A 13,114-nucleotide genomic window follows, 5' to 3' on the forward strand; every position below is an offset into this window, starting at 1 on the left:
CGTTGAAGTCCCCTCCCACTACCAGCATGCCCCCCGGGAGAGTCAGCAAAGCCCTGCCCAATTCAGCAAATGTGGCGGCCTGCAGGGCCGGCGGGACATAAACCGAAACCAAAACCAAAGTCCTTCCTTCCCACCGCCCCGCCACCGCCACAAACCTCCCCCTATCGTCAACAATGGTGGAGTCCACCTCAAAAGGCAGCGATGCTCTAACGAGGATGCCCACACCCCTGGACCCAGAAGAGAATCCCGAGTGTGCAATGAATTTATACCCCTTCCTATTCAGGGCATAGCACGTATTGCCTATGAGATGCGTCTCCTGCAGCAGTACAACGTCTGGCATTGAGCGTTTCAGAAATTGCAAAACTATCCCCCTCTTAATGCGATCCCCCAAACCATTAACATTCCAGCTTATAACACTGAGGCCTCTACCCCCCATCCTCAAACGGAAAGAGGCCCACCCCACACCCGAGGAGCCACCATGGAACAGCCCTGAGGATAATCATCATGCCTTGCAGAAATAAACCCCCCAACAACAAACTCAAACTCCCCATAACTCCCCCCACCCTGCACCCCTGCTGCAGCTTAAAAAGCCCCCCCAACTTGCAGTGTGCCTGTCGCCCTACAAAAACAAAAATCTACAAAAAGTACCCTAAGGGAGGAAAAGAGCACCCCTCGTCCTCCCGCAACCCTCCACAGTTACTGCACTCTGTTCAAATCTTCAAATATGGTCAAATCAAGTCAGGCCGGCTTTGAGATATCAGCCCTGTCCATCCCGGCCACTGTCTCCATGCTCAGCTGTGTCGTCCCCGGTCCGTCGCCGGGGCAAAGCGTCCAGCCATTCGTCGGCCATAACAGGAGAGTCAAAAAAGAATGTCCGATCTTCATGCACCACCCGTAGTCTGGCGGGGAAAAGCATGGCATACTTTAGGTCCCGCTCCCGAAGTCTTCGCTTCACCCCCAGGAAGCTCTGTCTCTGTCTCTGCACCTGCTGGGTGAAGTCCGGATAAAAATTCACCGACGCATTCTGGAAGGGAACTGGGCCCGTCACCCTCGAAGCTTGCAGGATAGCGTCCCGATCTCGAAAATGAAAGAGCCGGGCGACAATCGGCCGCGGCGGGGCACCCGCCTTGGGCCGTCCGCCCGGCACCCTATGGGCCCTTTCCACCGCAAAAAACTTTCCAAGGCCCTTAGGCTTCAGATGATTGAGGACCAAATCTTCCACAAGCAGGTCCACCGAAGCCTCATCCGAGGACTCCGGGACCCCGATGACGCGCACGTTGTTGCGCCTGGACCGGCTCTCGAAGTCCTCCAGCCGGCGGGCGGCGAGGTCACTCTCGGCCCTCAGCTTCCGGACCTCGTTCTGCAGATCCGCGACCTCATCAGTGAGGCCCGTGGTCCTGTGGTCCAGGTCCTTAACGCGTTCGTTTGTCTTGCCCAGGTCCGAGCGGATCAAGTTGACATCCACCAGGATGGCGTCCACCTTATGCGCCAGGGCCTCGAATTGCCTCCCCATCGAGGTCTGCATCCCATCAAGCGCGCCCATGATATCCTGCAAGGAGAGCTCCGGTGTCCCAGGCGAGTCCTCCTTCTGGGCATCCGGCGCCTGGCTCGATCCACTCGGCGATGTCTTCAGGAGGGCGTAGCGGTCCATACTGTTGACTTGGGAATACGTTCCCCGCCTGGTGGACTTAGTCTTCAGCCGATCTCCTTCTGCCTTGCCCGACATAATGGACTCCAGGCAGTCCAATGCAGTGAAGACCGTCCCCTCTCAGAGAGAGGTATAAAGAGTGAGCAGGTCCGCCTTGTGCTGCCAAAGTAGCCCACCGAGCGTCCCCGGGGTTATAAAGCCACCCAGAGCACTACAGTGTCCGGGCAGACAAAGGGAACGAAACCGAAAGTGAAAGAGCGAGGACCTCCGTCCGACAGTTCACACCTCACCAGGCCGTTGTTGATCAACTAGGAGTCGGGCATCCTGCCGACTCTAGCCCCTGGCATCTCCGGGAGTTAGGCCGCAATCTTTCGCCAGTCATAAGTCCGGTTCCCGATGGGCGATCCAGCCGCGGGTAGCATCAATCGCCTCCCTGACAACTCAGCAACACGGTGCCATGCATACCATCAGGATTAGGGACAGGATAGTCGACGGAGGGCGCGAGGGTCTCGGGAGCTCTAAGCTCACGCGGCCATCTTGGTCAAGCGCTAGGCTCCTCCTGGGATCCCTTTTCTAATGTGTAGCGTTCTGAGTGCCCCATCACATGAAACCAGAAGCACTTTCTGGCAGATTGGAGAGGCTGTGGAACGTTTTTTATTTTTTTATTCTTTTTTTGAGTTTTATCATAGGTATCATATTTACCACAACAGCTCGGCTGAACCCGTCACATTACTTGAGTTATTACATCTCTTATTTACCACACAACAAGGAGACGTTGTAACAGCATCACTACCCCACAGCAATTACCACAGCAGAGCAAAAGCAAATCAGCCTCTGAAGCTTCAGAAAGTTGACATGATTGGTCGTTGTTTGATATGAAACAAGAGCCCTCTAGCAGGACCAGGGGCATGGTTGGTATGTGTTACAATAGGTTCAGGTGTTCATACACTTGGATAACATACATTTGCTGCAGCCCACTCCACATTTTTAGACAGGCAATCATGTATGTTTCAATGTCATCACCCTTTGGACACACGTGGCTCTGCAGTACAACAGCACCTACTGAGACAAATGAACAAGTGCCACAGGTGTTTTTTAAAAATATGTGTGGTGGTGAAAGAACAGCTCCTTGACCTCTCGGTCAACGTGCCAGCTCCCCCGCTGCTGCATCACTACTGGTAACTTCAGGCTCTTCCTCAAGTCTACCATTTGTGTATCTCTGATCCTGTTTCACTGTGTTTTCTGCTGATGTGAACTTTTCTGTTGTATTGTTCGTGACGCTCCCAACGTTTTTCGTTCCTGCTCCTCCCGTCCCGCTTTCCGCCTCCTGACAGTTTCCTCCCACCTCCCAGGACTACATATGGAGACCACAGAGGGGACATGCGCAGCATGCCTGCCACTGGTGGGCCAAAGGCGTACCAACAGCATGCTGGTCGGTGTCCGTCCATGCCTGGACTGCATCCAGTACCAGGAGCCCTGGATCTCCCGTCACCTGCAGCTACCCCAATGCCAATCTCATTGCCCTGGACTCCAGGCCCTGTAGCAACAATGGCTGCCACACCTCTATGCACTTAACAGTGGGACCTTAGGCATGCTGCCACTGCCTCTTCTGCAAAACCGGAGCACCCACGCACGTAACTACTGCTGCCACGCCAACCACTACACCTGAATAACTCCACTGGTTCCTGCTCAACACCCGATTGGTTTGCAAATACGCCCCTGAGATCTGGGATACCATCACCTCTCTGCGCCTAACGTCGTCTTCCTCACAAGACCTGGCTCAACCCTGCATTTACACCTGACATCGCCATGGCCACACCCAACTGCTACAAGACATAAACAAGCATGGAAGTGGGATTGCCATCATCCACAAAGAATCAATCCAGGACACCACTGCCACGAATAACACTACATGATCATTGAACACTACAACTTTGACCTCAGGATAGATGACAATACCACCATCACAATCACCCTCGCCTACAGACCTCCTGGGCCACACCCCGACTGCTGCTACACCATCCCCGAATTTATCGCTCCTCAAGCCACCGACAACAAACACTACATCTCCCTCGGAGACCTCAACTTTCATCTCAACAACGCCGACACAGCCAATCTTCTCAAAAGCAAAATAAATGAATTTCCATTTATAAAGCAGGGGGTGGGGCAATCAAAGCAACCCTCCCAATTACCCTCCCTATTGCACACTGTATGACCCAAAGGCATAAATAGTGAAGTTAAAAGACTTAAACCTGGGCCCCTCAATTTTGCATACTGGGGAAACCACACATAGTGCACGAATCAAGCTCCCACTGAAGCACTCCCCACCATGACTATTCACAAACTGCAGGAGACAGTAAATGTAATCAGTTAAATGGCACATCCCAATCGCTGCATACTCCAAAGAAGGTATCCACAACACTAACACAGAATGATTCAACATTTCTTTCAGTTGAAACATTGAAATAACTGAGCTGTGAGCTCCAACCTCATCCTTACAACAGAAAGGTAGCACTCTGATGTCTTACATTTAAAGAAAGACAAAGGTAGTAACTGTAGAGGCGGAGGCCCAACTTTATCAACACTTTGCAACGGTTTACGTCCCTTTTGTGATATAAGCATGGAACAAAGTGTTGATTTTGGCATTGATTTTTTAGCACAGACCATGGGGCTGATTTATGAGCCCCTAGCGCCACTTTTGCGTCACTTTTAACATGGGAAAAGTGACGCAAAAGTGGCGCAAGGGGCTCATAAATCTGCCCCACGTTTTCTCCTGGAAAGTAACACTTAGTAGTGTTTTGCACTACTTACCATGACTGTGTGTCAATTGGGCATAAAATAGGTGATACATGGGAATTCCCACCCATGGGTTTTTGACGAAAATACCTATCGACCAGAGAATGGCTAAAAATACATACATCTTCTTGAGGCAGGTGTAATTTTAGAGAAAAGTTTTCTTGTGGCAAAACGTTTCTTAATTTGCGTGTATTCTGTGCTGTACAGCACATTTAAAAAAAATGTAAAAGTGTTCAAATATGTCAAAACCTACACCTGCCATCACAGGCACTCTTGCACTATGCATTATAGTGCAAGGGTTTGGGACTTAGCGCAAGGCTGCCTACAGTTCACCAGCGCAGGGAGAAAAGAAAATAGTGCTATGCCTTATGGCGCTCCTCTGCTCCCTCACCTTCCATGTAATTCAGCACAGCAATGTTTATTGCTGCACTGTGTTACGGGAATCTTTGTAAATTTGGGACTGACAGTATACAACTTACACAGCAAATATAAGAAAGTTGTTGTAACGAATATGAGTTTATGATAAACAGTAAAAAAAATATGCCAACAACTTCCATTGTATGACAAAGTACTTGAAATGTGTTACAGGGTGCTGTAATAAAAACACATTGTCAGTATAATGGAATTTATATAAAGATATTTACCTTTTTGTGCAACATTTTATTTTTGTTATATATTAGATAAAGCATCCATATTAACATTTTTACATACTGGAAGATGCAATTAATTGACAAAAAAACAAACCATTGCAGTAGTTAACCTATTCATTTACCTAGCAAGTGAAGTTTCCTGATTTCTTTCAAGTTGTTTTTTTAATTTTTATGAATCATACGTTTCCACAAAACAGACAATATGCTGATAGTTTTAGAGCACATTTCCTTGACCTTTGCCACTGTTTAAGCAGACTGCCAGGTTTCTGTGGTTTTATTGCGGGCCGATGTCTCAAAAATTGTGTTTTTCAAACTTCACAGCTAATTTCATGTCTTTATTTTTTAAAGCGCAAGGTCGCTATAGGGTGTGTTTAGAGGTCATTGCCACTTCTGTTGCAGTTTGGATTGTGTGGAATCCACTTTAAGTACACATGAAAAATAAATAGTGCTTTGTAATACATATTACAACTTCACAGGTTTATTCTATCTTATGTTTTATTTAAATGCTGTTTTGGAAACTGTGAATTATCTAAAGAGAAGAAAATGTACATAGCTATACATATGAACACATGTATTCTATTTGTTTATTTGATTCCCAGGTTCAGGCACTTCAGAAGCAGATATTTTACACCAGGCGCTACAAGAGGGTAACAGTGCAACCGAAGTGTGCCTGACTGTTCTTGACACCATTTCTTTTTTCACACAGAGTTTTAAGGTACAATTTATCTCATATTTACTTATGTGGTGGTAAAACATGAGACTGAGGGCATCCTACTTATTCGCTGATAAGTTTCTTCAGCTTGGACTGGTGGCTGTCCGTGCCCCGAACTATTCACCGAAAATTGGGGGGTGGGTCATGTGTAAGGTCTCCAATATTCAGGAGAAACTGTGTTACTAGATTCAACTCAAAGGCCCTCGTTACTTGTGCTACATACTTCTAAGGCACCCGCAGGTGATACAAAGCAAAAATGTTGGGCGAAGTTCACAGAATTACATATATTCTGTTTGTAGGCCAGGCTCCCTACTCTGTTCTTAGTTCTCGACTGTAGACAGTGTGCACCTGCGCTTTCTCGAAGAGACATGCTGTATCTACTTTGTAGGCTTACAGCCCGCCCATAGGCTTCCCATTTGCCACCACCATCGTCGCTCCATTTTTTGTTCTCCCCATTTGTCAAGGGCATACATACATCATGCCTCTTCCGGTGTTTAGCCCTATAGAGAGCATCGCCAACTACTTTTAAACATACGCAGCAGCCATTGTAGAGAATTGTTTTAGAACTACTTTTTTATTTCTTGAAGAGCGCATTCTTTCTCTAGAAACAGATCTCGACACAGAAGAAATCTCCATCCTGAATGCAAAACAGACAAGGCGCCTTCCCCTCTCTCTCCGGCCCGTGCTCAGTAATTGGTGTTATTTTACCTGTGTGTTGATTTAAAAATCACGCACAGCTTACAATTAAACAACATCTCCTAATATGTATTTTTTTAATGCTACAGTTTGCTTGCATAAGATGGCAGCATTATAAAAAACACACGCAGCTTACGAACGATGCATCATCTCCTAATATGTATATATTTTTAATGCTGCAGTGTGCTCTGCCTTACACAAGATGGTGGCATTATACTTCTTTCATTCAAATTAATTTAACCTTACACACAAGTTATTTGCATTTTCAGTACAGGATCGTCTAATTGCCATATCTATTGCCTCACTTAAGATGGTGACCCACTGACTCCTCCCTCTCTTCATAATTCATGTAGCTTTCTCTGGTCCATGTAGTGCTCTCTAGTATTGAAACCCGTCCTCCTCTGCTCCCCTTTACCCTGCTTTCGGGTGCAGTTAACGAAAAGCCAGCTCCTTCTGCCATGTTGCTGTCAACTGTTTCCCTGCACTCCCTGCTCCGTGACTGAAGACTGCAGCTCTGAGTGGGGAGTGTCCCTGCTGTTCTGCTGATACTTCCCACTGCACCTCGCCCACAGTAATGTCTACCAAGGAAAGGAGGCAGTCGAGCACCGAACAATTGTGCAGTGTAAGTGCTTGTGCAAGCCTCCCCCACAGCCCTCTAGTGACTTGTGTGTCTTAGTGCGCTGTGTCGCTTTCCGCTGGTATAAAGTGGGGGCTGCTGGAATGTCTCGTGAGTGACAACCCAGTGTGTCCTGCGGCCTTACCTCACCAACTACAGATGTAAGTGACAGCCACAACAATAACAGCATGGCCTGGCGATTATCCTGCTGCCAACTGAGTGCTTGTCCGAATAGGCTGTGTTGGGGTGATCAAATATGTATTTTTCTACAGTGAAATGTTCAGGAATGTTTGAAGTTTGTTGGAGCTCCTATGCAGCCAAGACCACTGACAACGCCAAAAGCTCAGAGCTCCATCATTGCTGAGACCTATTGGCTTTGCCAGTGCTTGTTTTCATTTTAAACAAAATGATTGCTGGAGTGCCACGGGAAGTCCCCTGCATTGCTAGATCAGGTGCAAATTATAATTGTATGTCTATATGTAGATGCAGCCAAAAAAATGCTAGACTCTCCAAAAACACCTGTGCCGTATGACCCCAGTGTGCTATTGTTGCTCCATCAGAAATGATGACATAACAGTGAGTCTAACTATAGTGACTGGTTCACTGTCATGTCTGTTTGCCCTGACCCCAGGATAGATCGCCACAGAGAGTATGGTGGACCTTCACGAAAACATAAGTATATTTTCTTTAATAAGCTGGGAAACACCCTTGCCATATTAAGGATACTTTTCTAATGCGCTTTTGAATGGTAGGAATTCCTCCATACAACCTGGGCATGACCAGAGTTTCCACAAGCCCACAAAGACATTCCTTCCACAGTGTAGACAGACACTTGTGAGACCTCTGTAGCCGTGGCAGAGTATTCTAAATGTGGCAGAATATCCACTTCCGGCAGAGGGCGTGCATTTGCCATAGAAATTTCACTAGCCGTCCTCTAGGTGGGACTGTTCTTTTCCTTTTTGTAAGTATGTTCTTTTTCGTGACATTTTATGGGTGGGTTCTAAAACATTGTACATATTTTAATAGATAAATTTTAATCAATGATTTACATGTTTGCAGACCCAGCTCCTAAACAACGATGGCCACAATCCACTCATGAAAAAAGTATTTGATATTCACCTTGCTTTTCTTAAGAATGGACAGTCTGAAGCAGCCTTAAAGCATGTATTTGCTTCCCAGAGAGCTTTCATTAATAAGGTACGTAGAATTGGTCACTTGGAAAATATCCCTGGAGCATTGACCTTTAATGTGAAAAGCATTTTACTAGATAATGCCAATGTAATTTCCTGTGTGCCGTACAGATGTTTACATGTGCACTTATTTTCACGCCACTTCATTGGCCCATTGACACTACGGTTACTTCAACAGATCTGTATGCACGGTAAAATTCATCAGGTTGCCATTTGTCATGCCTGAAACAGATAGAGTGCTAAGAGTTGAAGGAAAGTCTCAGCTAGTATTGGATGTTAAATGTGAAAAGGTGAAAACCTTCTTCATCTGTCGCAAAACGAAGGCCAGATCCCTTGAAAGCCTAGATGAGATGGAGTGACATTTATGTATGTTTTAAAATAAGCGTCCAGTGTATTGTACCCCTACAGGGGAGTGAGGAACATCATGCAGCAATGTCGACCCTTTTCTACCCATACCTTTGATGAAGATTTTCCCATTCCATTAAATCTTTTCAGGATATGGCCCCTTTTTCATAAATATGATTAAGCGGGTGCAGAATCTATTTCTTTTATATCTGGTGGACCTGACTACTACAGTGGTGGCTGGTGAACTTTGTAAGTGGTGAAAGTAACCCAGAGCAAGCAAAGTGAGACAGCCAAAATTGATGAAGTTGTGTGAGTTTGTTGTAGGAGTACCCAGGATTTGTTTTAAAAAATCAGCACCAGAAGGTGCCTTTTCCAGCACAATTTTTACAATTTTTACATAAGTTGGCTACAAATCCAGAGGCACTAATGAAATATTCTAATACTTTTGTGGCCTGTCACACATGGATTCTACTTTAAGGGCCTCAGCATCATCAGATGCCACGAGTGTTCATAATATGACATGGATATTTACTGACCTTGTTTTAGGAATAGTGTGAAATTAGGAATGTTACAATATGGCAAGCATTGGCACCATTTTGCTAAGATTAGTACTATGGACTGGATAGTCAAGAAAGTCCATAGTAGGTTACAGATAAGTTTGAAGATTAAAAGATTGAAGTAAATTGCTTTATTGCATCAATACAAAACAGGCATCTACCTCGATCCACTTCTGCGCAGTATCTGCCAGACTACCTCCCAAAGCCCCCCAACCCCAGCCATGGAATCATCAGCGTTCTATTCAGATAAAAGAAGATGAAAGACACCGCTTTAACAAGGAAAGAAGAAGCATACAGGATAAACAGTAAAGGAGAAGGATGAATCATTGGTAAATGCATTAGGTTTCGCCTATGTGATTAATAATATACATTTTTTTGGGCTTAGTTTTAAGTTGGGAAGCGGTTATGCAATATAAGTTAAGGAAACTCCGTAAAAGTGTTATGACTTGTTTTTTTGAGAAAGGCAATATATTGTGCAGTATGTGGTAGTCATATAAAGCGGTCCTGTACCTTTGGGTGATGTTAGCCCTATATAAAACTGACCTTGAAATAAAATTATGAAAAGCAGGTTTCTGTGCTTCTATGAATAACTGGTGGTTTTATAAAGCAATACTGTACTTTTGGGTGATGTTGCCGCTCTGTAAAACTGACCCTTAAATAAAATTGAGAAAACCAACGGTGTTACTGAATTTGTCTACCGTGTTCTGTTTGAGCAAGGCATATTATAAGTAGATTTTGAAATGTGGTGTGTAATAGATATTGTTGGGAAGAAAGCACTTTTTAGTAGCTGATTATAGCATACTGAAAGTGTGTTGGATGTGGGATGTGAGGACTGTCTATTGTACACTAGTTGCAGGATGAGTCGTGGATTTAGGTGATGTTTGTAGCACAGCCATCATCGATTGTAAGGCGAATCATAGATAGAAGAAGCAGAGCAAAAGTAAAAGCAAGATAGCGCCTTTTAGGATTTATATTGGATGCAATAGATTTCACAAGCACAGTGCTATGCAGGTGAAACCTAACAAGTACAACCCAAGAGCTGTGCATGCGAAACCTAAAAAGGGCATGCCTCGGTGTGCTGGTGGGAACGGGAAGCCAGTGGACAGCCATTCAGACAAGGACATGACTGTTTGCGACTGTGTGAATATGAAAACAGTGCTTTACTCTTGGTATGCGAGCAGTCAAGCGGCACAGCATAGTCTCCTATCTGTATGCATATGAGATCAGTGGTTCGCTTGTGAGTCTGTTGGCAGCCATTTACCGCCACACAAGCCTTCCAATGTATGCCCGGGTGAGCCACTACTTACTACTGGGGTGCAGGGAGGTGGGCAGCCATTTCCCACACCACAAGCATCTTGACCAGTAATACTGGTGAGCGCATCTCACTTTGTGGTGGTGAGAGCTGTGACTCGCACAGGATGTGTGGGGCAGCATGCGTTGATTCTTTTTTTTTTTTTTGTTTGAAACCGTTTATTGCAGTTTGAAAAAGTTACAGGTATGGGCCTACAACCACTCGGCCGGCCGCTAGAGTGACAAAAGCATATTGCATACATACAGTAAGAGTCTCTTGGCAGTGCAGATTAGCAAAACAGGAGAAATCAATGTTGCAGGCCGCATAGCTCCACGCCCACAGTACGGTTCCCTTTTATCAAAACAAAACAACACAAAAAACCACACCCGCAAGGCAACCCGCGACCCAAGATGACAGCACGTGCTCCATAAGTGGGGGATCCCAACCAGCAGCAGAACTCTGGAGAGGGGAATGGGAATAGATCAGGGATTGGGGGACCGCGTGCCCAAGGCCAAGGGAGGGGGGCCATCTAGGGAGACGGAGCAGGCGAGGCAGCCGGTAGCTGTGGTGGCTCACAAATACCCCCGCGGTAGGCGTTCCAGGGGCCCCAGATTTTCACCCACGCCCCAGGCTTACCCCTCGCCACATACACCACCTTTTCACGAAACATACACCAATCCATATGTTCTTTCCAGGCCAACACCGCAGGGGGCCTCTGGGATCCCCACAATTGAGCAATGTCACGCTTAGCTATCATGTATCCCAGAGTCACCCACCGCGTCTGCGGGACCGAATAGTCATTTGGTTCCCACACATTCAGCAAGCATCTCCTCGCTTCAGGCAACAGCGCGACACGCGTAACCACACGCAGGACCTCATGCACACCACGCCAGAATCGCTCCACCTTTGGGCACTCCCACAGTATATGCATGAAAGTTGCCAACGCGCCACAGCCACGCTTACACATTCCGTCACCAGCAAAGCCCATACGTAGAAGCCTTGGCCCCGTCACGTAAACCCGGTGAAGGATCTTAAGCTGGACGAAACGAAGGCGAGCCGGGATGGCCACCTCTTTTGGAGAGGCCACCGCGGAAATCCAATCCTCATCGTCCAGCTCTAGCCCGTCGGCAACCCAGGCCTCGCGGAGACTAGTCAGCAGGCACGATCTGTCGTTGATCAGTTTTTTATATATGAGGGAGATCGTGCTGTCTGGGACATGGCCATCCAGCACTCTGTCCTCCAGGGGGGAAGACTCCGGAATGGACGCGACATCCGGGAAGACGGAGCCCAGCGCATGGCGGACTTGTAGGTACCGAAAGTACTCACTGCTGAAGTACTGGGTATTTTAGACCCAGCGGTGCAGGGGCACACACCCTATGACTTCGGGGTTTCACCCTGTTCCGGACCTACAGAAACACAGAGTCTTCTGGGTGAAGTCAAAGAATCGTTTATTGGCTGCAGACCAATGACAGGTATCCTAGAAGTACAACAGCGTGTATGTTCTCAGGAGACTGCTGAAAATCATAGGAACGGACTTCTCCTTAAGTACAAAATATCATGCTCCAGGCATACATTCCTTGGTTTACGATATGGTCATATAAAGGCATACATTACAAACGAAAAAGCAGAGTCATGATGACCATCCCACATTCCAGTTCGGCCAGCCCACAATGATTTACACAGGAAGGTTCAGATCCCATGTTTGAAGTAAATAGACCCCCCAATAAATATGAGCATCTCCTGTTTTGGGAAACAAGTCATAAAGCAAGAACAAGCAGGTGTGGAAGAGATTAGCCGGGGGATTGTGTAGAATGAAAGGGTTTTATGACGGGTCAAGCCCTGATACGAATCACAGGTGGAAGGAGGAAGGGGAGCTCGTGAGACCGGTTTGACCCGGGGCAGGAGAGCCAGCTGCCCAGGTCACAGAGAAGTCAGAGGGAAAGCCCGTGTACTGTGAGGCCCGTATTAACTCCATCATAGCCTATGTGAGGGCAATGACAAGATGGCCACTGCTTCCAAAATGGAACCCGCGTAGTTGAGCAGAATACGTGTACACAGTGCATTCGTAGCTAGAACGGCACATAAAGCACTCGTACGTGCCGCATTTACCATTTGCGGTTCGCTAATACCAAAATAGACAGAGGTAGGGCCCTGTCCCCTACGCGGTTCCGAATACCAAAGTACGACAGACCCTCCTTTTGCCCTTACATAGGCAATCACTATACTCATCTTAATCCGAGTCTAGGTCAATGTTCACGAAGTCATGGAGATGTTGCTGTAGCATCATCCTATTACTTAGCTCGTCCCTCGATACAGGTTTCCTTACACATAAGGTAGCACAGAGGCCACATATCGCAGGAGCACACTGTATGCATAGACAGAACAGGAAAAGAATGGCTAAGATCATTCCAATGACCATCAGAACTTTCCAACCCCAGGCAGATATCAATTCCCAGAACCATCCCATCAGTGACCAATCTCCCTTATCCACGTGTATGGATTCAGATATTTTATGGAGTTTGGAGATGGCTTAATACACTGTTGGAGCATTATCTGGTATGAAACTGCAGCAACTGGATTGGATGACCTTGCATACCCCACCGCGGTCTGCAA

General features: G+C 46.6%; 1 protein-coding gene across 3 annotated transcripts in view; it reads left to right on the forward strand.

The window, feature by feature from the left end:
* DOCK11 (dedicator of cytokinesis 11) overlaps window positions 1–13,114 on the forward strand; it is a 1,169,031-nt gene that overhangs the window by 807,338 nt on the left and 348,579 nt on the right. For all 3 annotated transcript variants that reach the window (XM_085607886.1, XM_085607887.1, XM_085607888.1), the window contains 2 exons: window positions 5,694–5,809; window positions 8,178–8,315. In XM_085607886.1, coding sequence (XP_085464012.1) covers window positions 5,694–5,809; window positions 8,178–8,315 — 254 coding nt within the window. The remainder of the gene's footprint in view (window positions 1–5,693; window positions 5,810–8,177; window positions 8,316–13,114) is intronic.

The sequence above is a fragment of the Triturus cristatus genome, chromosome 5_2 (assembly GCF_964204655.1).
Source record: "Triturus cristatus chromosome 5_2, aTriCri1.1, whole genome shotgun sequence".
NCBI lineage: Eukaryota > Metazoa > Chordata > Amphibia > Caudata > Salamandridae > Triturus > Triturus cristatus.